At 41.8% G+C, this 24151-nt stretch overlaps 1 protein-coding gene across 1 annotated transcript in view; it reads left to right on the top strand.

Moving 5' to 3' along the window:
- Positions 1-24151, top strand: part of LOC136878876 (uncharacterized) — a 187992-nt gene that overhangs the window by 147114 nt on the left and 16727 nt on the right. The window contains exons 2-4 of the mRNA XM_067152439.2: positions 4547-4759; positions 17570-17703; positions 22812-23139. Coding sequence (XP_067008540.2) covers positions 4687-4759; positions 17570-17703; positions 22812-23139 — 535 coding nt within the window. The 5' untranslated portion in view covers positions 4547-4686. The remainder of the gene's footprint in view (positions 1-4546; positions 4760-17569; positions 17704-22811; positions 23140-24151) is intronic.

The following is a 24151-nucleotide window of genomic DNA, read 5'->3' as shown; positions in this document are numbered from 1 at the left end:
AGGAGGGAGAACAGCGCATTCAGCTCTTAAACTGTCACTGAACATGCAATTCATAGAAAACCCAACATATAACATTTCAAAAACATAAGAAATAGGAAATGTTCTTGAGGCGTGCAAAATCATTTTATGGGAAGAGTGTACAATGGCTCACAAGAAGTCATTGGAAGCATTAGACCATACAATGAAAAACTTGCGAAATAATCAGATTCCATTTGGTGGAGCATTGGTGTTACTATCCGGTGACTTCAGGCAAACGTTTCCAGTCACACCTCGCTCGACACCAGCTGATGAATTGCATGCCCGCTTGAAATATTCAGATTTTTGGAGAACAACCAAAAAATGCAAGTAACAACATATGCGAGAGTTTAGCTTCAAACCGACCCAACAGATAACATATTTTAAAGACAATTACTCGAGGTCGGTAACGGCACTGTACCTACAAATCCTGAGACAGGAAAAAAATCACCTTCCAATCTAATTTCTGCAACATCGTGAATTCGTAAGAAGAATTAGTAGGCACGGATTTCCAAAACATCGAAATCGCGCATGGTTGAGAGTAAGAGCCATTCTAGCGGATAATAATGTCGACGTACACTATATGAACAATATAATTCTAAACAGAATCGCAGGTGAAACAGTGACATACAAATCCATTGACTCCGTGACGAACTAAAATGAAGTAGTGAATTTTCCAACAGAATTCCTTATTATCTCGATGTTCCCGGATTACCGTCACACATTCTGAATTTGAAAATTGGAATGACAGTTATATTACTCCGAAACATCAATCAGCCCAAGTTATGCAATGGCATACGATGAGTAGTTAAAAAGTTGATGAACCATCTAATTGAAACGACAATTCTGACTGAACCTCATAAAGGTGAAGACGTACTACTTCCACCGAATACCACTCATTCCGACCGACATGCCATTCAAGTTCAAACGACTTCAATTTCAAATACGCCTTGCGTTCAATATGACTATCCATAAAGCGCAAGGGTAATCTTTGCAAGTGTGCGGTTTGAATTTCGAAAGCGATTACTTCTCTCATGGGCAATTATACCTCGCATTCTCCAGAGTCGGTAAACCGTCTATCTTTATATTAATGAAAAAAACAGACAAACAAAAATGTAGCCGATCCATTAGCTTTACAATCAAAATGATTTTCCCTGAAAAACATCATTTTTCTTCCTTTCCTTTTATTCCACATCATAGCCACCAACGCAAGACAGGGTATTAAAATGAATGATGTTTTTTTCTCGGTAAATCTATGTTCGCTAGAATACTTTTATTTAATTATCTATTCATTTCATATCAGACTGAGCCACAGCGAAGCGTGGTCGGATTTAGCTAGTATCCAAAAAATAGGGTCACAAGCATTACGTGATGATAAATTCGGAAGCATAACCAGAATGCGGTACAAAAAAGAGTTGCCTATTACATCAAAGGATTTTAAAAGGGTACAATACATTTTACTCTGCTTTTAAATTCATGCACACTGGCGGAAACAAGTCCAAAAATCAAAAATGGGTTGTGCTAAATTAACGAACGTTGGTAGGCGTTTTTATACATCTGAAAGATGACGTTGATTCAAATTTTCCGCAAATCGCATTAGCATGGTGCTAGTAGCGGCCCCATGACGTTGCACATAAGGTTTGCTTTAATACGGGCTGTACTGTGCGAGAGCGTTAGTTATCAGGGAGATTGGACTGGGTGACCGTGCGTGGGTCAAGAATGTCTTTACGACGACGAAGAGGCCAGTATCATCAGTGGTTGAACGTGGCTGTATAATAGGGCTACGTGAAGGTGGATTTTCCTTCCGCGCTATCGCAGAACGACTTGGCAGGAATGCCTCGACTGTGCATGCGTGCTGAAAGCAGTGGTCACGAGAAGGTATGCTGGCAAGAAGACCGGGCTCCGGTCGTCCCAGTGGCACCACCGAGAATGAGAACCACCGTATTCGGCGTATGGCTGTGGTGCAACGGACTGCGTCTAAAGCAGCAATTCGAGCGGCAGTTGGCATTGCAGTGACGCAATGAACTGTTTGAAATCGGTTACTCGAAGGACAGCTCCGAGCCAGACGCCCTGCGGCGTGCATTCCACTTATCCCAAACCACCGCCATCTGCGACTTCAGTTGTGTCAAGCGAGAGCTCATCCTCGAGTGGAGGTCCGTTGTGTTTTCCGATGAGAGCCGGTTCTGCCTTGGTGCCAGTGATAGCCAGGTGAGCGCCTGCATTCCAGCTGTCTGCGGCGCGGCATCTACACACTGGACCTACATCGGGAGTTGTGGTCTGGGGATTTATTTCGTATTACAGTAGGAGCACTCTCGTTTTTATCTCACGCACCCCGACTGCAGATGTGTACGTCCGTCTGGTGATTCGATCTGTTGTGCTGCCATTCATGAACCGCATTCCCAGGGGGTGTTTTCCAACAGGATAATGCACTCTCACGTGTTGCTGTTGAAACCCAACGTGCTCTACAAAGTGTCGAAATGTTGCCTTGGCCTTCTCGATCCCCCGATCTGTCCCCATCCGAGCTCGTATGGGACATCATTGGACGACAACTCCAGCGTCATCCACAACAGGCATTAACCGTCCCTGTATTGACCGACCAAGTGCAACAGGCATGAATCTCCACCCCACAAGCTGACATACGGCACCTGTACGACACAATGCAAGCACGTTTGCATGCCTGCATTCAACAGTAAGACGATTACACCGGTTATTAATGGACCAGCATGGCACATGCGATTGCTTTTCTCGTGCTGATATTAATCTGTTGTTTTATACCTTAAATTAATCAAATATGTTACCTCGACAAATGTATTGCCAAAATTTCCGTATTCTACATTACTTACATCATGGTGTCCGGATATTTTTTCCAGCAGTGTTTGTAAAAATGATAGCAATTTTCAGACTTGCATTTTCTAGAAAAATTGTACAGTATTTCACATTAAACTGCTAGTGTCAATCCCACAAGCTCTGAGTACACATTTATGTACAAAACGCTACGTAGAGTAAGTGTGAAGGAGACACTGTTCCAATTTTCATTTTTAGTACATGTAACCACTTGGTGCAAATATTAAACACGTTCTTTTTTCAATTTACGTGCATCACGGATACAGATTCTGACCACAGTGTAGATCTCCGGCATCCCTGTGTCTAACAGGGCGTTTCGCAACATTACACACGTGTGTGGAATATTTTTTTAAAAAAATCCTGGAGAGGCACAAATATATACAATTTACACGGCGAGTTTTTGTTCTACTTTTGCACCGATACCTTGTCCGGCTCCATGGCTAAATGGTTAGCGTGCTGGCGTTTGGTCACAGGGGTCCCGGGTTCGATTCCCGGAAGGGTCGGGAATTTTAAACATCATTGGTTAATTTCACTGACACGGGTCTGGGTGTATGTGTCATCTTCATCATCATTTCATCCTCATCTCGACGCGCAGGTCACCTGCGGGAGTCAAATAAAGACCCGCGCCTGGCTAGCCGAACATGTCCTCGGACACTTCCGGCACTAAAAGCCATACACCATTTCATTTCATTTACCGATACCTTTTAGGCCTGGCACCTGTCGGCCAACTACAACAACATATATAATAGGAACATACTCTGCGAGACGTGCAATATCATTGCAGTCCGGGTTGACCGCAAGAGTCTCGTTAGCGCACCAGAATTTTCGAAAATAAACCTGCAGGATCGTATGGGTCAGGTGGGAAAGGGGTTACCTTCTCACATGTTATTGCTGCCTATTTAAATCCAGTTTACCGCCAATTCTGAGCTGGTACATCACCACTGGCAGCATTGGGGTTAGAACCCACCATCTCCCGAATGGAAGCTCACAGCATACAAGAGCACCTGTTTCGGAGTTGAGCATTGTCCCTGTGTCTGCTGTACGAAAGCGGATTATTTTCCACTGTGGGAAAATATAGTCTTTAGATCTAATGTCCATGGTTGTATTCTAGCAGTGGACACGATATTATCAGCAATTCTCCACAGGATGAACACCTGGCTGATTTCTCTCAGAATTCTCGATAACATCATAGCTGGTCAATTATTTCCTCATTTGTGCAGTAACATTTTGCTGGTAGGCCAGATGGCAGTGAACTAAATATGCTACGTAACCTGAAATGCACAACTAACTTGCTCACTGGAAGAGGGTGAGGAATGAAATCGGTGCAGTCCGTGGATATCCACACATACCCCTGATCTCTTTGTTGTAAAGGCACATGCCTTGGAATAGGGTTTAAACTGATGCTTTTGGCTGTTATGGGGCCTATGTGCAAAATGTACTGTATGTAAGCTATATATATATAATAAATGTGCATTTTGATGCAATGGTAGGTCTTGTTTCACCATTTATTGAAGTCTGGAGCATACCTCAAGGCTAACAGTGAGGTCCTTTACTATTATAATCTTATTCAAACTATTGACTTATAAAGTAACGTAATTCGTCGCCTTTGACGAGTTAATGACTTTTATTCTAAGACAATAATCGATCACGTGAACACGTACAGTTCATTAAGACATGCCTCTTCAAGTTTGTTATTTAGGGCGTACACTGATTACGGCCGGTGATTGAGGAACATCGTTATCTGCACAACACTCGAAGCCACGTGCCCACGGCTATACAGTATATATTGGCGCCGTACGTTCCATCATCACCACCACTACCACCACCATGGCTCCAGTGCTGTTCTTCCTGCTGGTAACAACTATCAGTTTGGCGCACGGCTTCCGTCTGCAAAGTGCTGGTAAGTGCCTCCTTTATATCAGTCTCTTTTGAATGGAAGAAATGTTGTCTACGGGATACTAATTCTATATTTTCATTAAAATAATGACCCTGGGAGTCGAATTTTAAATATCTTTGAATATAGTTTTCTTTTTTAGCAGGGGCCGATGATCTTCGATGTTAGTCCCCTTTAAACAACAAGCATCATCATCATCATCATCATCATCATCATCATCAACCATTTTTAGCAAGTGTAATGTACATTTATCAATGAAGGAATGTTTTCAGAATATGAACTAATTTTCTGAATTGTACCATTTGAAGTATGACTTATCATTTGTTACAAACAAGAGTATTTTGTTGATAAGGAGCATGCAAGTCACATGAGTAAAATTTGAAACTAAACAGTATTTCAAAGTTTGGGTTCATATTGTCGTATACAGTTACATGGCGCTCACAGGTAGCGTAAAAGTAAGGAGTAGAACATTGTAAAATATTTTCTGTAGGTATATTCCAGTCCGCCTCTCTGGTGTAGTGCTTAGTGTGATTAGCTGCCACCTTCCGAGGCCGGGGGTTTGATTCCCGGCTCTGCCACGAAATTTGAAAAGTGGTACGAGGGCTGGAACGGGGTCCATTCAGCCTTGCGAGGTCAACTGGGTAGAGGGGGCTTCGGTTCCCACCTCAGCCATCCTCCAAGTGGTTCCCCACTTCTCCTCCAGGCAAATGCTGGAATGGTACCTAACTTAAGGTCACGACCGCTTCCTTCCCTTTTCCTTGCCTACTATTTGCTTTACGTCGCACCGACACAGGTAAGTCTTATGGCGACGATGGAAGAGGAAAGGCCTAGGAATTGGAACGAAGCGGCCGTGACCTTAAATAAGGTACAGCCCCAGCATTTGCCTGGTGTGAAAATGGGAAACCACGGAAAACCATCTTCAGGGCTGCCGACAGTGGGGCTCGAACCCACTATCTCCCGATTACTGGATACTGGCCGCACTTAAGTGACTGCAGCTATCGAGCTCGGTCTTATCGTGCCTATCCCTTCGATCTTCCTATCCCCCACAAGGTCCCTTTTCAGCATTGCAGGTGAAGCCCACCTGGGCGAGGTACTGGTCCTCCACCCCGACCAAATGTCTCATGCTACAGGACACTGCCCTTGAGGTGGTGGAGCTGGGAGCCCTCGCTTTGTCCGAGGGAAAAGCCAACCCTGGAGTGTAAACGGATTAATAAATAAATAAATAAATAAATAAATAAATAAATAAATAAATAAATAAATAAATAAATAAATAAATAAATAAATAAATAAATAAATAAATAAATAAATAAATAAATAAAGTCATATTCCATTTGAAAGTAACTTTTAATTCTGACAATGATCAAAGTTCTGAAATTTAGAAAATGTTTTAATAAAATTGTACCGAGAATTAGTATTCAGCTAGATTTTGAGAGGTGATATTTAGTTCTATAAGATTTTCAGGCTTCATAATGCTGTTCCAAAAGACCAAACATCGAGGTAAGCGGCCTACTTCTATTAATACAAGTGTGGATATATTTTATGATTATTTTCTGTTTATGTGTGTGCTTTCTTTGTTGTTATTATACATAACAATATAATCCATGTAGTAAAGGCGTGGAAGTCAAAGACACGGATTTGTTGTATCTTAACACCCTCAGCTGGGATCGAAGCCCCCGTCTTGGGAACACAATGAGGATGACTAGCTGCAACATTGAAATCAAATCTTTCCGCATTACTTCCACAGCTAATCTTATCGTGATAATCATCATAATCATCATCTTCATCATCATCTTCATCATCATCATCATCATCATCACCATCATCGTATGGCTTCAGATGCCGACTTACATATCTTCTGAGGTAAATTGTTCGATAAATTAAATGTTGTTTATTAACCTTTAACTACCCCGGTCCCGTCTTTCACACCATGCGAGTTATATTTTACTCCAACCCCCACCCCCATTCGTCAGTCAATACGGGCTCGTCCGGCCATGCAATCATTCAGCGCTAGAATTGAAACAATCTACCCTTTGGAACGCAACAATCAGACATTTGGTTACGAGATACAACTTGTTGACCATCTTCATACTTCTTGACCCGTTTCTCTACGGGGTCAGGTATGAAGTGAGATGAATCTTCGTAGCGACTTTTTACGACCAGATGCCCATCCTGACGTCAACCTAATCAGAGGAGTTAATGATATGAAATGAATGACGTTATAAATGATAGGAGGGGAGAGGGTGAAACCCGGTTCCGGCACATAGCCTACTCCTGTCGAATAGCACCAAGGCTTTATGTCTCCATCCGACGGACGAATCGCCATCAACAGCGCCTCATACCCTCACTCTGTATGAACACTGTGGGGAGGTTTGGAATTGAATCCAGGCTTTTGGCACGCTATCTAGCGATTAGAAATTTTATACCACTATCCCTCCTACTCTGCCGACCGACTTTCTGATGGTGATTTCTGTCTTCGATCAACGGGACTCGAACCGGCGAACAATGGCGTCAGACCATATAGACTTGACGTGTTAACAGTCATGACCACCAGGCGGGCTGGATGGAATTAATCTGTTAATTCCAAATAATTTTCAATACCACTCTCTCCATAATTTCCAAGTCATTTATAAACTCACTTTAAGTTGGGTTTATCAGAGAACGAAAAATGTTTTATGAGTAGTAACTGCGTCGCTGACGGGGTTCAGAACAACTCACAACCATAGGTTTAGCAGTAGAGATATTGTTAACTATGTAAAAATCGCGAAAATCTCCGTTGTTTTTTCTCGTACGGTATAATTGCTTGAAACTGAAAGCTGGGAAATTATACTTTGATCAACTTATTATTCAATTTTTCGATACAGTTAATATGAACAGAGAAATTTGATATGTGTCATTTTGGCCCATTAATATTGCTAAGCTTCTATGTACTAATCAAATAATATTAATCAATACTCATTGATTCATTCATTCATTCATTCATGCTCTAAACGCTAAGCCTTGTCGCTGCAGCTTGAGCTCTATATAAGATCCGCAGATAATTCCGGTAGCCGAAAATTCGAAATAGGATTCTGTTTGTCGTCCAATTCGCCTCTTGTCAACAACTTTTCCTTCAAAAATGTTACTGAGGAAGTCATCGTGTCTAAAAATGTGACTCACGGTTATTGTATTCCTTCTTTCAATCTCTCTGTTCCGGATATTATCGGGTAGCAGGATAAAAAGGATGCGGGCCTGAGTCTGGACACAGAAAGCACAAGTATTAAAAGTTTCACCTTACATTAATTTAAGTTTTTGTTCTGTTTTCGTTTTTCAAAACACTGAGATAATAATATATAATAAAATATAATAAGATAAATAATAGCTTTGGGCTATCAGTATTCAAAACTCAGCAGGGACCAATCCCAATTAACAAGATAAAGCGTTTAGGCTTTTATTTAATATCACTTAACAGGATGAAGCATTTTAGGCTTCTACTTCATACGGGGAGACGCGTCTCTAACATTTTACTAATAAATGTAGTACCAGATAGTTATGGACAATATAAAACATGCAAATCGAACGCGAAGGCCATTGAAGTTTACATAATAGAAAAACCTTAGAAGGTACTTAAACTCACAAGGGAGGTAACTAGCAAAAAGAAAAGGAAACTACAAGAAGCACAGGGCTTCTGTTTCCGCACGGCCAAACTTCGAGAATAAGAAAAGAACCGGAAGTGTTCCAGAATGCACTGGCACTTTACAGTAAATCACACTGGTCCTTTCTAACTTTCACGGCTCACAAAATCCTTTACTACAGGGGCGCAAACCCATGCTAAACGGCGATAAGAATAGAAAATCTAAACTGGAAAGGGTTAGTTTAATAGGCAGTAAATTACAAAAGGCTAGGATACCAGTATAAGTAGGCTATCCTATTAGAAATAAGGCCGGTTAAAACCTAAGCGGCAGAACGCCTGTGAAGCAGTGGCTAATCCATACTACAGAGTGACTAGGATAATTAACTACTGAAAGGTGACAACCAATTTTGAAAACTAGTCACTGAAAACTCAAATTGCAGAAGGGGTTTCGAGGGTACACACACGCACCACCTTACATTCAATAAAATGAAGCATCGCCTATGAATTCACTCGCTAAGAACAAATTAGTTCTCCCATCATCCCCTTTTAAAACTCTCGAGTTGACTTTGGAGTCTTACCTTCATGACTCAGTGGCTCTCTATGCTAGCCTCAGGCGGGCAAGCCCGCATAACAGTCACATCAAGTCCTTCTAGCCCCTAACGACGATTCCAAGACCAAGTTCCAGGAGCAACTATCTCAGTTTACATAGACCCATAGAAGGGCTCTTATTGGTAACTAAGGAGAGGCATGGCTTGCTGCTATGAAGGGATGGAGCCAAATGATATTTACTACACGATGGCCAACCTGTGGCAAACTATTACTCAATAGAGGGAAAAATCGTCCCTTTACTCCAGAGCCATCTATGGGGAAAGGAGGAAAACAGTAGTTTATAGTTTAATGCCTAAATAGCGTAGTAGGCGAGAAATCAGTTAGCAGGTGTAATAACCACAGGTTAGCAAGTAGAGGTAGCTCGTACTGTTTACAGAAGGTGGAGCTGACCAAACAGATAAGAAAAATGAGGGGGAGATTCGAAACTCATGGCTCACTCTCAAACGAGTCTTCTTTTTTCCCCCCATCTATTTCTTGGAGAACCTGTCTGTTACTTTTCTTACGTGCCCAATTTGAACGGGTTATTCATCTCCACATCCACATCTTCGTTGCTTCCAATCTCTGTCTTTCACGTTTCCCCAGTGTCCAGACTTCACGCACATAATCGTAAGTAGCTGCCTGCTGTCATTTCTTGATGGATACAGTACTTTTGCATCCATCTCTTGGCACAGGCCAGAGTAAAGTGTAGCTTCCACCTAAGTGCCAGTCAACATCCATGGCTGTGACAATATGGAAGTTGCTGGGGTATGGGTAGTGCTGAGTAATGACGTTCAGAGCATGACTAGTGCATCTGAGTGTTATGAAAGGTGCTGCTCATAGGGTCAGTCGTGCTGCAATAGTACTTTCTGACCCAGTGAGGAAAGCAATGGCAAACTACCTCACTCCTCATCTTGCCTAGTACGCCTCATTTTGGCGCTGCCATTGGTTTTTGGGGTTTTCTTATAACCGCATAACCTTTGGTGGTGCTATTTGAGGATCCAACCAGCCTCTGGGCTGATGACCTAACAGACAATCGTAAGTACACTACAGGTTAATTTCAGCCAACAGAGAGAGCAACCTACATATGTCAAAACTCAAACACTGGGTTTCGAGAACCGTTCGAGCTGGTTGTGCGGTTAGGGGCACGCAGGTGTGAACTTGCGTCAGGGAGATAGTGGTTTTGAACCCCACTCTAGGCAGCCCTAAAGATGCTTTTCCTTGGCTTCCCATTTTCACACCAGACAAATATTAGGGATGTACCTTAATTAAGGCCACGGCTGCATCCTCCCCACTCCTAGGATATTCCTATCCCTTCATCGCCATTAGACCTCCTATCTGTATCGGTGCGACGTAAAGCAAATTGGGAAAAAAGAGGGGTTTCGGGAAATTCTATTAAGCCACTTTCCCGTGATGTAAGAAATAAACAGAAATATACAGAAAGCCAAAAATTTCAACGAAACATACTTTCGAATTTTGTGTACTCAATCCTAACAATCTTGTTTGTTCTACGCCTCACTAACTACTTTCACGGTTTTCGGAGATGCCTACATGAAAGTGAAGACGAAATTCATGCTGCATTACAATTAGTCATTGCGTACTATCAATTAACCAAAATACGGAAGCTGTTGGAAGCAGCGTTTGAATTGAGGGGAAATGACAAGATATGTGATTGTTAGTGAATGCTACGCAATAAATGGAGTGGAATGTCGAGCTGATAATGAGAAAGTATTAAGCAGAATGTTATCACATCGCCTGCATGCCCTCAATATCTCACATGTTCGTGAGTGTTCTAAAACACTAGTGCAATATGCGGGATCTGTTCACTGATAACAGGGTTCGGAGCAAACAAATGTTTTAAGTACTGTAATTTCCAAGAATAGAATTGTCAGTAATGAGAGATCAGTGGCTGGTAATAATAATAATAATAATAATAATAATAATAATAATAATAATAATAATAATAATAGCCGAGTAGAGTGGCTGAGTTTGCGGTTTCGATCCCGGATCGGTCCAGCGATATATTTGGAGGTGATAAAATACGCCACCTTCCTCTCGGTAGATTACACTGTTCTACAAAAAAGTTCTATTTCTGGAGGAAAGATGTGTGATTCTTATAGACATTTTAACGCTGAATACTAATCTGATTTTAGTTTTCATACATTAGGGATAGTTTAAGAGTAATCCGATTTTAAATTTATTTTAATATTTTCATATATTATATATATATCTTTAATTTAGGGCCATAGACATACTGACAGAGATTCAATTAAGGGGGCCTGAAAACATTAGAAAAGTAACAGACGGTGATAGATGAAGTGCTCACATAATGTTTTCCCTTTTTAACAGAATTGTTTAAAAAATTGGAAAAAGTGGACAGAGATTTGCCACCGCAAAGTTTCTTTTCTTATTTCTTCCTTTTGTATTGAACGTCCTTCTTGTCGCGAATTATACTCCAGCAATAATCGGCTAACATTGTGGGCATCCATTTTACTACATACCGTTTCTCCATTGTAGCTAGGACTTCATAAAATCTTTCTCCATGCTCATCCGATACATAACTACAACTCTCTGGAAAGAAGTCTAGATGCGAGTCCATGAAACGTACTTTCAAGGACATATTGCAACCTAAATACACTGACTGACAGAGCAAATGCAACACCAAGAAGGAGTGGTCAGAACTTTATGCCAATTGCAGGGTAGACTGACGTCACTGAGGTATGCTCATGATGTGAAATGCGCCGCTGTGCTGCGCACGTAGCGAACGATAAATGGGACACGGCGTTGGCGAATGGCCCACTTCGTACCGTGATTTCTCAGCCGACAGTCATTGTAGAACGTGTTGTCGTGTGCCACAGGACAAGTGTATAGCTAAGAATGCCAGGCCGCCGTCAACGGAGGCATTACCAGCAGACAGACGACTTTACGAGGGGTATGGTGATCGGGCTGAGAAGGGCAGGTTGGTCGCTTCGTCAAATCGCAGCCGATACCCATAGGGATGTGTCCACGGTGCAGCGCCTGTGGCGAAGATGGTTGGCGCAGGGACATGTGGCACGTGCGAGGGGTCCAGGCGCAGCCCGAGTGACGTCAGCACGCGAGGATCGGCGCATCCGCCGCCAAGCGGTGGCAGCCCCGCACGCCACGTCAACCGCCATTCTTCAGCATGTGCAAGACACCCTGGCTGTTCCAATATCGACCAGAACAATTTCCCGTCGATTGGTTGAAGGAGGCCTGCACTCCCGGCGTCCGCTCAGAAGACTACCATTGACTCCACAGCATAGACGTGCACGCCTGGCATGGTGGCGGGCTAGAGCGACTTGGATGAGGGAATGGCGGAACGTCGTGTTCTCCGATGAGTCACGCTTCTGTTCTGTCAGTGATAGTCACCGCAGACGAGTGTGGCGTCGGCGTGGAGAAAAGTCAAATCCGGCAGTAACTGTGGAGCGCCCTACCGCTAGACAACGCGGCATCATGGTTTGGGGCGCTATTGCGTATGATTCCACGTCACCTCTAGTGCGTATTCAAGGCACGTTAAATGCCCACCGCTACGTGCAGCATGTGCTGATGTGCTGCGGCCGGTGGCACTCCCGTACCTTCAGGGGCTGCCCAATGCTCTGTTTCAGCAGGATAATGCCCGCCCACACACTGCTCGCATCTCCCAACAGGCTCTACGAGGTGTACAGATGCTTCCGTGGCCAGCGTACTCTCCGGATCTCTCACCAATCGAACACGTGTGGGATCTCATTGGACGCCGTTTGCAAACTCTGCCCCAGCCTCGTACGGACGACCAACTGTGGCAAATGATTGACAGAGAATGGAGAACCATCCCTCAGGACACCATCCGCACTCTTATTGACTCTGTATCTCGACGTGTTTCTGCGTGCATCGCCGCTCGCGGTGGTCCTACATCCTACTGAGTCGATGCCGTGCGCATTGTGTAACCTGCATATCGGTTTGAAATAAACATCAATTATTCATCCGTGCCGTCTCTGTTTTTTCCCCAACTTTCATCCCTTTCGAACCACTCCTCCTTGGTGTTGCATTGTCACTGTCAGTCAGTGTATTTGTAAGCTTTGATGATTTCGTTCCAAAATTCTCTATATTTAGGGTCTCTGCTACTTCCAAGGAAGTTTAGTGTTACTTTCTTGAAACATACCCAGACTCGTTTTTCCTTGCCAGACATAAAGACATATCGAGTAGAAATACAGTGTCGGGCGGGGAGGGGTGGGGAGGGGTCCGTGGGATACATCCACATGCGGACTTGATAGCCAAAGTGCATTGTGCCTGGCGTTTCACCAATTACGAGTTTCGGTGTTGCCTTCTATCCTCATCTTACGTGTCCTGATCCTCTTTATTACGACCGGTGATTATAGAATATTTTTCCTTACATTCTTTATGTTTAGGTACCGTACAAACTTGGTCTCTTCTAACTCGCTATCTTCATAGCTCAGGAATCGCTGTCTTATGACTCAGTTGCATCACCTGACTATGCCTCACCATTTAGATCGAACTTTTGCTTGTTTGACAGATATCTGTAGAAGTATTCTGATGAATCATTTAATCTCGTTCGACCATCTATTTGCTGTTCTATCTCTGGTCCTCCTTCCATCTATCTTTCTTTGGACAACTAGTTTTTCAAAACTAGTTCCATCAACTTGTAGGATTCCGGTAATATAGCAGATATCCTAAATTCAGGAGGTCAAATGTACTTCGTCGCGATTGAAATATCCAAGGCATTTGACAGGGAAAATCATGGAAATGTAATGGTAAAAATGAGTGCAATTGGACTAGACAAAAGAGTGACTGAATGGATGGCTAGATAATAGAACTCAGAGAATTAGCGTAGATGAAGCATTACCTGATCCTGTAAGCATTAAGAGGGGAATTCCTCAAGGCAGTATTATTGGACCTTTATGTTTTCTTAAATATTTAAATGATATGAGTAATGAACAAGAATCAGAGGTAAGGCTTTTGGTGGATGACATTATACTGTATAGAGTAATAAATAAGTTACAAGATTGTGAGCAACTGCAAAAAGACCTCGACATTGTTGTGAGATGGACAGTAGGCAATGGTTAAACGTCGGATTGTGAGTTTCACAAATAGGAAAATTCCTCTCAGTTTTAAGTACTGCATTGATGGGGTGAATGTTCCTTATGAGGATCACTGTAAGTACCTAGGTGTTAGTATAAGGAAAGATCTTCATTGGGGCCATCACATACACGATACTGTAAATAAAAGTTACAGACCGAGCTCGATAGCTGCAGTCGCTTAAGTGCGGCCAGTATCCAGTAATCGGGAGATAGTGGGTTCGAGCCCCACTGTCGGCAGCCCTAAAGATGGTTTTCCATGGTTTCCCATTTTAACACCAGGCAAATGCCGGCGCTGTACCTTGATTAAGGCCACGGCCGCTTCCTTCCCATTTCTAGGCCTTTCCTATCCCATCGTCGCCATAAGACCTATCTGTGTCGGTGCGAGGTAAAGCAACTAGCAAAAAAAAAAAAAAAGTTACAGATATTCGCACATGCTTATGAGGGTATTTAGGGGTTGTAGTAAGGATGTAAAGAAGAAGGCATATACGTCTCTGGTAAGACCACAACTAGAGTATGGTTCCAGTGTACGGGACCCTCATAATGATTACTTTATTCGAGAACTGGAAAATATCCAAAGAAAAGCAGCTCGATTTGTTCTGGGTGATTACCGACAAAACAGTAACGTTACAAAAATGTTGCGAAGTTTGGGCTGGGAAGACTTGGGAGAAAGGAGGTGAGCTGCTTGGCTAAGTGGTATGTTCCGGGCTGTCATTGGAGAGATAGCGTGCAATGATATTAGTAGCCGAATAAGTTTGAGTGACGTTTTTAAAGTAGGAATGACCACGACATATATATATATAAAACAAGAGTTTTGCTCAGAATTTTAAAAAGATTGGTATTTCTGTACCGGTCGTGTCCACAGTAACAAGGAAATGCACTTTTCGATTTTCCGTAATGTCTGTCTGTCTGTCTGTCTGTCTGTCTGTCTGTCTGTCTGTCTGTCTGTCTGTCTGTCTGTCTGTCTGTCTGTCTGTCTGTCTGTCTGTCTGTCTGTCTGTCTGTCTGTCTGTCTGTATGTATGTATGTATGTATGTATGTATGTACGCGCATCACGAGAAAACGGCTGAAGAGAATTTAATGAAAACAGGTATGTAAAGTCGGGGAATAAATCACTACAAACTAGGCTACAAATAATTTTATTCACGTTGAGCGAGATGGTAGTTTAGGAGAAGGCCTAAAATTTAATTCGCCGTGCGCTTAGGAGCGCGCAGCTGTGAGTTCGCATCCAGGAGATAGTGGGTTCGAACCCTACTGTCGGCAGCCCTGAAGATGGTTGTCTGTGATTTCCCATTTTCACACCAGGCAAATATTAGGGCTGTACCTTCATTAAAGCCACGGCGGCTTCCTTCCCATTCCTAGGCCTTTCCTGTCCCATCGTCGCCATAAGACCTATCTGTATCGGTGCGATGTAAAGCAAATAGCAAAAAAAAAAAAAGAAAAAAGAAAAAAATTAATTCTCAAATATTTATGTTATTGGTGGTCCTATCGATAAATACATACTACGTAACTTAAGATATTTAGTATTAAATTTCCAATCATTTATGTCTTATATATTTTTAATGTACTGGCTATTCATGAATTATGATTTATTTTTTCTTTGCTAAGTTCACATCAACACCGAGCCACGAAAAAATGGGTAAACAGAATTTGATGAAAATCGGTATGTAAAGCCGGGGAACAATGAACTACAGTCTATGCTGTAAATAATTTTATCCGTCCTGGTTGAAATTGTAGTTTAGATGAAGACGCCTAAAATTTAATTTTTAATTACTTATGTTATTCATTCTATCGGAAAGTACTACAGCAAGTAACTTATTATTATTATTATTATTATTAGTAGTAGTAGTAGTAGTAGTAGTAGTAGTAGTAGTAGTAGTAGTAGTAGTAGTATTAGTATTATTATTAATGCCCAGCTCGATTCAGACATGCGAATACTGTACAATCGTGTGAACGTTCACTGGCGATGGACTGTGTCATGATTTTCTTAACGCGTATAAACGCGTGGTCATCGATCCATATCGACAAAGAAAATTGCGAATATGATAATAAAAATGAGAAAAATCGTAAAGGAACGATCGCTTGAAGAATAAGACAAGAAAGAGTCATGAAAGGAAGGAGAACTCACTTTACATTAGACGCCCTAATATCACAGAGCCGGAAGAAAACTAAATGTGAACGCCCACAGTACAGAAAGCTCACAAAATTGATCAGCAATAACATAACATTGACCATTGTATGTTGTGATGTTCTTTGTATCTTCTGCTGCCACTCATCTCCGATAGATGGAATTAAGCTGCTACCGGTATAACACCCTGCCTGAATTTTAGCGGGAATTTGCTGGAGAGTTAGATAAGTCTCTTCTTCAGCATGCTATTCCTGCTGTTCATAAATTTGCTGATAACTACTGGCACGTAACTTACTGGTTAATAATAGTATTCCAGCTATTCGATACCTACTCTGAGGCAATGATTTGAATAAGCAGTGTGCACACTTAACGGAATAATGGCGGAGAAGTGTTCACGGCTGTCCGCGGCCTGGTCATTCGAGCTCTGGATCTTTGTACTGATAGATCGCCAGTGTAGTACTGTTCGTTAAAAGTGAGAAAATCTGCGGTTTTCCATTTGAACGAGTATTTCATATGATAGCATTGCTTTTAATCGCGACCTTCCTACTGACGTCCTTGTTGACTTCTATTGGGCAAAACCATAAAGACAGTCTTTCTGAGGATGTAAAAAGACAGGTGGTGAATGAGTGTCTGCCATTATAATGAAAAATGCCCAACTCGATTCTCACTGGCAGTAGGCAAGTGGGCCTACCATCATAATGAAACCTCTACAACTTTATTGTTGCTGATAGTAGGCAAGAGGGCCTGCCATTACACTGAAACTTCCCTAATCCTGTCTTCACATAAGAAAAAACGTATGGTGACTCCCTGTCGCGTTTCTAGGGTAACGTTAAGGGCTATGCAATTTAATAGAATCTTACAACGTGTACACAACTTAACCTAGAGCTCTGTACAAAGTGTAGAATTCCGTAAGGAAGATCCATTTAGCCCAAATGAAGATAAAGTTGGAATTCAAGAGGACAGATTTGGGAAAATATTCGTTTATAGGAAGAGGAGTTAGGGATTGGCGTAATTTACCACGGGAAATTTTCAATAAATTTTCAAATGCTTTAAAATTATTTAAGAAAATACTAGGTTAACAACAGATCGGGAATCTGCCGCCTGGGCGACTGCCCGAAATGAAGATGAGTGGTGATTGAGGTAGAGTACGGCGAATCACATGCCCCAGGTATTGTAAAATGAGACGTAACAAATTGTTGATAGCCAGTACTGAATATCTAGTCCATTTAAGATAGAGATGTTAAACTCCTGGCTTTCCAAGTAATACGTAGAATACGCACTATTCATAAAATATTAAATATACATATTTGTTTTCATTGTAAATTTTGAAACCTAACGACCGTTCTATTGGAAATCCATTCATTACTGTCGAACTGAACCGTCTATTTGTATTTTGTTGTCAGGCTGCCAAGTGGATATCAACGAAGACCTTGCCGAGCCTCAGCCGCTTCTCATTCAGCCTGGAGGTGCTCTGGATGTGACAGGTTTCCTTCAGCCAAACGAGAAAGGCATCGTCTACCTTACAAGTGGACAGAAGGTAAAGCAGCATTAGTACTTATGTTGTAAGTAACCCGTCCTTCACACAAGTTCTACTGAATACCTCACAAGAGGAGACCACAGCTAAAGGGCCATCAATTTCGTTCAAGCTTACGTCACAGACAAAGAATTATATGTCCGAGGGTTTGTGCCCTTATTTAACGAGAAAATGGCCATTTACATTTAACAGCATACCTGATGGTAGTTCGGGTGTGAGCACCGCTGGTGTAATGGTCAGCGTTCTTAACTTCCATCATAATGAAAACTCTACAACTTTATTGTGGCTGATAGTAGGCAAGAAAGCCTGCCATTGCACTGAAACTTCCCTAATCCTGTCTTCACATAAGAATAAACATATAATGACTCCCTGTCGGATTCGAGGTGGGCTGTGACTCATTTTTGCTTTCTCTTTCCTTCCGTCTTTATCTTTTATCCTTCACCTGTTTTGTCTCTTCATGTGGACAAACGAAAACAGCGAGTTAACCCTTCTCCAATTTACCACTCATCAAAACCAAATTTGAAACACAAGCACATATTTATTAATACTATATAGCACCAAATGAAATTTGGAGTTGATTAGTTAAGTGGTTGCAAATTTTTTGAATTTTTTTTCACTTTTATACATTGCATGGAAACTGCTCCTGGCGGCAGTTTTCATATTTTATATATAATTTGGAAGACTTGGCAAAAGTACTCGTATACTTAAAATGAACACCAGGTTTTGCACTCAGGTATAAACTCTTGGAGATATATTTTTCAGTTTTTCATTCAATAGGCAAAAATCTAGTTTCGTATTATATCAGGAGTAAAAATATGAAGGTAATGTTCAATTGTTAATATAATTCAGAACTACCTTTAATTATTGTACATATTCAAACATTCTCTGAAAATGTCAGGTGAATCCGATAAGAACTCTGTCGCAAGGAGCATGTTATGCAGGGCGAGGAGGTGAAAAAGTTTTAGGTAAATAAAACAATTGAATGTTTTAAGAAATATATTTTCTTTGGAACTGCCCTGGACTGTACCAGGTATATGCATAAGTCTTTTCCGGTTTTACTAAGAGATGGCGCTATCGAATAGTACGCAGCGTATGAATTTGAAACATACGTCAATTTGTTCGTCTGACATTAACCTACCAACACACACAAGTTGAGTCCTCCAAACACTAGCGTCTGTGTTGTATCGTTCAGTAATTATGTTGACGTTTGTACCTGAAAAAGAACATTTGCTACACACATTGCTTTTCTTATTTAATCAAAAGACAAATGTTGTGGAAAGTCATCGTTTGCTGGTAGAAACATAGGCGAACACACTCCATCGATTAGAACATGACTGTGAGACATGGTCTCGACTAATTAAACGTGGTAACATGAAATGGCGTATGGCATTTAGTGCCGGGAGTGTCCGAGGACAAGTTCGGCTCGCCAGATGCAGGTCTTTTGATTTGACTCCCGTAGGCGACCTGCGCGTCATGATGAGGATGAAATGATGATGAAGATACATACACCCAGCCCCCGTGTCAGCGAAATTAACCAATTAAGGTTAAAATTCCCGACCCGGCCAGGAATCGAACCCGGGACCCTCGGAACCGAAGGCCAGTATGCTGACCGTTCAGTCAACCAGTATTAAACATGGTGATTTCAATGTGAAAGACAGCGCGCGCTTTGACAGACCACAAAGGTGCGAAGACGAGCAATTGCAGACGTTACTGGGTGATGATCCAACTCAAATTCAACAGCAATTGGCACAAGTATTAAATGTATCACAAGAGACAATCAGCAGACGTTTACGAGCAATGGGGGAAGATTAATAAACTCGGTAAATTGGTCCCACACGATTTGAATGAACGGCAAATGGAAAATCTTAAAATCACTTGTGAAATGCTGCTTCAACGCTTCGAAAGACAATCATTTCTGTACCGAATTGTGACGGGTGACAAAAAATGGATTTTTTGAAAACCCGAAGCCGAGAAAATCGTGGCTCTCACCTGGCGAAGCCGGTCCTTCAATACCTAGGCTAAATTTCTTCGGTAAGAAGACCATGCTTTGGTCTGGTGGGATCAGAGCGGTATTGTGTATTATGCACTCTTGAAGACCGGCGAAACCGTTAATGCACAACGCTATCACCAACAAATGCTTCATTTAAATCACGCATTGATCGAAAGATGACCGGAATGGGCCAGTAAACATGGCAAAGTGATTTTGTTATACTACAATACGCCGTCTCACAGAGCAAAACCAGTGAAAGAAAACTTGAAATCGCTTAGATGGGAGATCCTTCCGTACCCGCCGTACTCTCCCGATCTGGCGCCACCTGACTATCACTCTTCGCATCAATGAGGCACGTGCTCACGGAGTAGCACTTCAGCAATTTCACGGAAGTTGGAAAATGACTTGACGAATGGTTTGCCGCAAAAGACAAGCAGTTTTCCTGGCATGGTATTCATAACTTACTTAAGAGATGGGCGAAGTGTGTAGCAACCGATGGCGAATATTTTGAATATACAAAATATGAATTTCCCTCGAAATTGACTTGCTTTCTTTACCACAAATCCCGGCTAAAACGTATGCATACACCTGATAAATTACTCCCTCAGATGTCCTTCTCCTCTTTCGCACATTATAGGCCTACTACAAGATAAATACCAGCGGTATTATTGAAATGGTAGTCCGAAAGAACTTTGAAGTTAATTTTGTCTGACAACGTGAGTGAAAGGGGCGTAGGATTGCTCTATACACGCCGAACCGCTGCCCTTTAAATCCGGCTTTCAGAGCATTAAAAATTGCGTTAGGGAAAAACTGATAACGGAATTAAGGCGACACTCCGGAGATAAAAATATATTTTTACCTAATGCATGGATTTTCGCGAAACTTTGTGTAAATGTTCACCTACATAAAAGTAGAGTATCACGAACACTTCTTTCATATACAATTAATAGTTTTTCCAAAATATTTTTTTGAAATTTCTAAATGCATTTTTTTTTGTGAAATTCAATTAACATGTTAATGTAAATTCGTAAATAGATAGATAATGCTACATATCGATTTTTATGGTGCGAATTGGAAAGACAACTGAGTGGGAAAACGAAAACTAAGGCTCTTTTATTTTGTAACAGTTCCTTCAAGTCTAACAATTTTCACACCTCTGTACAAAATCTAGCATAAAATAGGACTCCAGATATAATTTGAAAAGACTGAGATAATGGTAGCAGATCCACTAGTAATAAACCACACAACAGTAAAATAACAGGAAACTGGAAACGGTGAAACAATTTAAATAACATACAACTTAGACGTCCGCCTCTGTGGTGCAGTGGTTAGCGTGATTAGCTGCCACCCCCCGGAGGTCCGGGCTCGATTCCCGGCTCTGCCACGAAAATTTGAAAAGTGGTACGAGGGCTGGAACGGGGTCCACTCAGCCTCGGGAGGTCAATTGAGTAGAGGTGGGTTCGATTCCCACCTCAGCCATCCTCGAAGTGGTTTTCCGTGGTTTCCCCACTTCTCCTCCAGGCGAATGCCGGGATGGTACCTAACTTAAGGCCACGGCCGCTTCCTTCTCTCTTCCTTGTTTATCCCTTCCAATCTTCCCATCCCTCCACAAGGCCCCTGTTCAGCATAGCAGGTGAGGCCGCCTGGGCGAGGTACTGGTCATTCTCCCCAGTTGTATCCCCCGACCAAGAGTCTGAAGCTCCAGGACACTGCCCTTGAGGCGGTAGAGGTGGGATCCATCGCTGAGTCCGAGGAAAAAGCCGAACCTGGAGGGTAAACAGATGATGATGATGATGATACAACTTAGACGAGAAACCTGCATGGAAAGAAAGCACTGATAAAATTGGCCCTTTATTACACTTAATCACATATGATTTCGGACACTTTTACTGCATTAAATGACAATATCACTGTAATTATTTACAATTGATTACACGTATAAGTTAAATATGAAGTAAACAATAATTACGACTTCAGTTAACATGAATGAAAACGAGGTGTTAAACAGGGAGTTGCCCGATATAAAAGTTCTAAATTGTTGGACTTAAACATCCGTACTACTTGAAAAAATTCTGCAATCAAATATTCCATGTCCGCCTCTGTGGTGTAGTGGTTAGTGTGATTAGCTGCCATCCCCGGAAGCTCGGGTTCAATTCCAGGCTCTGCCACGAAATTTGAAATGTGGTACGATGGCTGGAACGGGGTCCGCTCAGCCTCGGGAGGTCAACTGAGTAGAGGTGGGTTCGATTCCCAACTCAACCATCCTGGAAGTGGTTTTCCGTGGTTTCCCACTTCTCCTCCAGGAAAATGCCGGGATGGTACCTAACTTTAGGCCACGGCCGCTTCCTTCCCTCTTACGTGCCTATCCCTTCAAATTTTGTAGAAAAGCCCCTGTTCAACATAGCAGGTGAGGCCGGCTGGGCGAGGTTCTGGTCCTCCTCCACAACTGTAACACCGATCAAATCTCTCACGCTCCAGGATACCGTCCTTGAGGTGGTAGAGGTTGGATACCTCGCTAAGTCTGGAGGAAAAACCTTGACAATAAACTGACTAAATAATAATAATAATAATAATAATAATAATAATAATAATAATAATAATAATAATAATAATAAGTGAGGGCTGGAATGGTTCCAACTGAAGAATTTATTTATTTATTTATTTATTTATTACTTTTTTATTTATATATATCTTCATTAAGTGGTGATGTACGTTTTGAGCTTTTATTCAGTTACACTCAAAAGAGAAATTAAAAATGAACAAAAATGGACTTAAATATTGATGTAAGGGTCTAAATTACTGCAGTAGCATCATTGATGTATTTTGAAGAAAAATGTAACTTGTGTTCTATGATTTACTTCAAACTGACAAATGACTCGCCCAAGAGTTCGACTGCAATACAAAGAGATTTTTACGGTCATTTGTATGTGTGGGTAGTAAAAAGTAAGGTGATGAAGGAAATAATCGAAACTCGTGTTGAGTCTAATAATTTTCTCACCACTGTAGAGTTCGTATTTGATTTCTGGATTATTATTATTATTATTATTATTATTATTATTATTATTATTATTATTATTATTATTATTATTATTAATGTTGTTGTTGTTGTTGTTATCATTAGGTAATCGTGGCTTGTTCTGGGACCGACAACTACCTGTCGCCGTTCAGCGAGGAGCTCGCACAAGTTACAGCCACCTGTGTCTCGGGAACGACGTTCACCATCAACAACAAGCGGTACGAGCTCTCTGACGTAGTTTGTTCCTTCAAGCCGTCCCATAATGCCTTTGCTACAGGCAATAAGTGCTACGGGAATAACATCGAGATATACATAGGATTCAATGTGTCACGCGCTTTTTACAAGACCATCGACGTGTGTTTCGACCAGAAACTTCTGGGACCTCTCTACAGCCATACCACAGTAGTCGCAGGCATTGGCGGTTATGAAACGGGTAAGCCGAATTAATTATTAATAATTGTTCTCTCTTTTATTGCTGCATATCTTGTTGCTTTTTCTTGATGCACGTGACATTTTTACATCTGTCTCTTGGCATTAGCCAGAGTAAAATGTATCTTCTATTGCAGTCTCACAAGGAGGGGCCATACCCTGCAGCCAACCGATTTCAACGAGCTTCAATGTACGTACAGTACCTGTGGGGGGACAGTCAACAGTAACTCGTTTATAAGGGTTTAGGTCAATACGCCTTCGTTTTTGAAAAAAAAAAAATTAGGTTAAAGGTCATGGCCCAGGAACACTAAAACGCGAACAAATGTTACTTAAATATGTGAGGTCCGTAACCTAATAATTTTCGAAAAATTGATGAATCCCCGATTCCAATGCAACTCATATATATTGCTAGTTGTTTTACGTATCACCGACACAGATAGGCCTTATGGCGACGATGGGATAGGAAAGGGCAAGGAGTAGGAAGGAAGTGGCCTTGACCTTAATTAAGGTACATCCCCAGCATTTGCCTGGTGTGAAAATGGGAAACCGCGGAAAACCATCTTCAGGGCTGCCGACAGTGGGATTCGAACCCACTATCTCCCGGACGCAAGCTTACAGTTGCGCGCCCCTAACCGCACGGCCAACTCTCCCGGTCATATATACTTTGGAGAGTTACATGAAAGTAAACCGGAGTGGTGGCCTAGTGGTCACGGTACTTGTGTGCGAACATCTAAGACGAGAGCTGGATTCTCGTCGCTGCTATATTTCTTGTACAAAATAAATTAATACTGGAGGGAACGTGAAGATAAAAAAAAGGAACAAACAGATTATGCAAATTGTAGTATACTTTATTTTCAACCTGAAATTAAGATAGGCCTAACCCTTTTTACAGTTAGTGCTCTCTCTGTCTGTCTCTTTATCTCTCTCTATATACAGGATATTAATTTCTTTCTTTCTTTCTTTCTTTCTTTCTTTCTTTCTTTCTTTCTTTCTTAATCTGTTTACCGTCCAGGACT

The sequence above is a fragment of the Anabrus simplex genome, chromosome 8 (assembly GCF_040414725.1).
Source record: "Anabrus simplex isolate iqAnaSimp1 chromosome 8, ASM4041472v1, whole genome shotgun sequence".
Classification (NCBI taxonomy): domain Eukaryota; kingdom Metazoa; phylum Arthropoda; class Insecta; order Orthoptera; family Tettigoniidae; genus Anabrus; species Anabrus simplex.
This window is presented reverse-complemented; position numbering and strand designations above follow the sequence as displayed.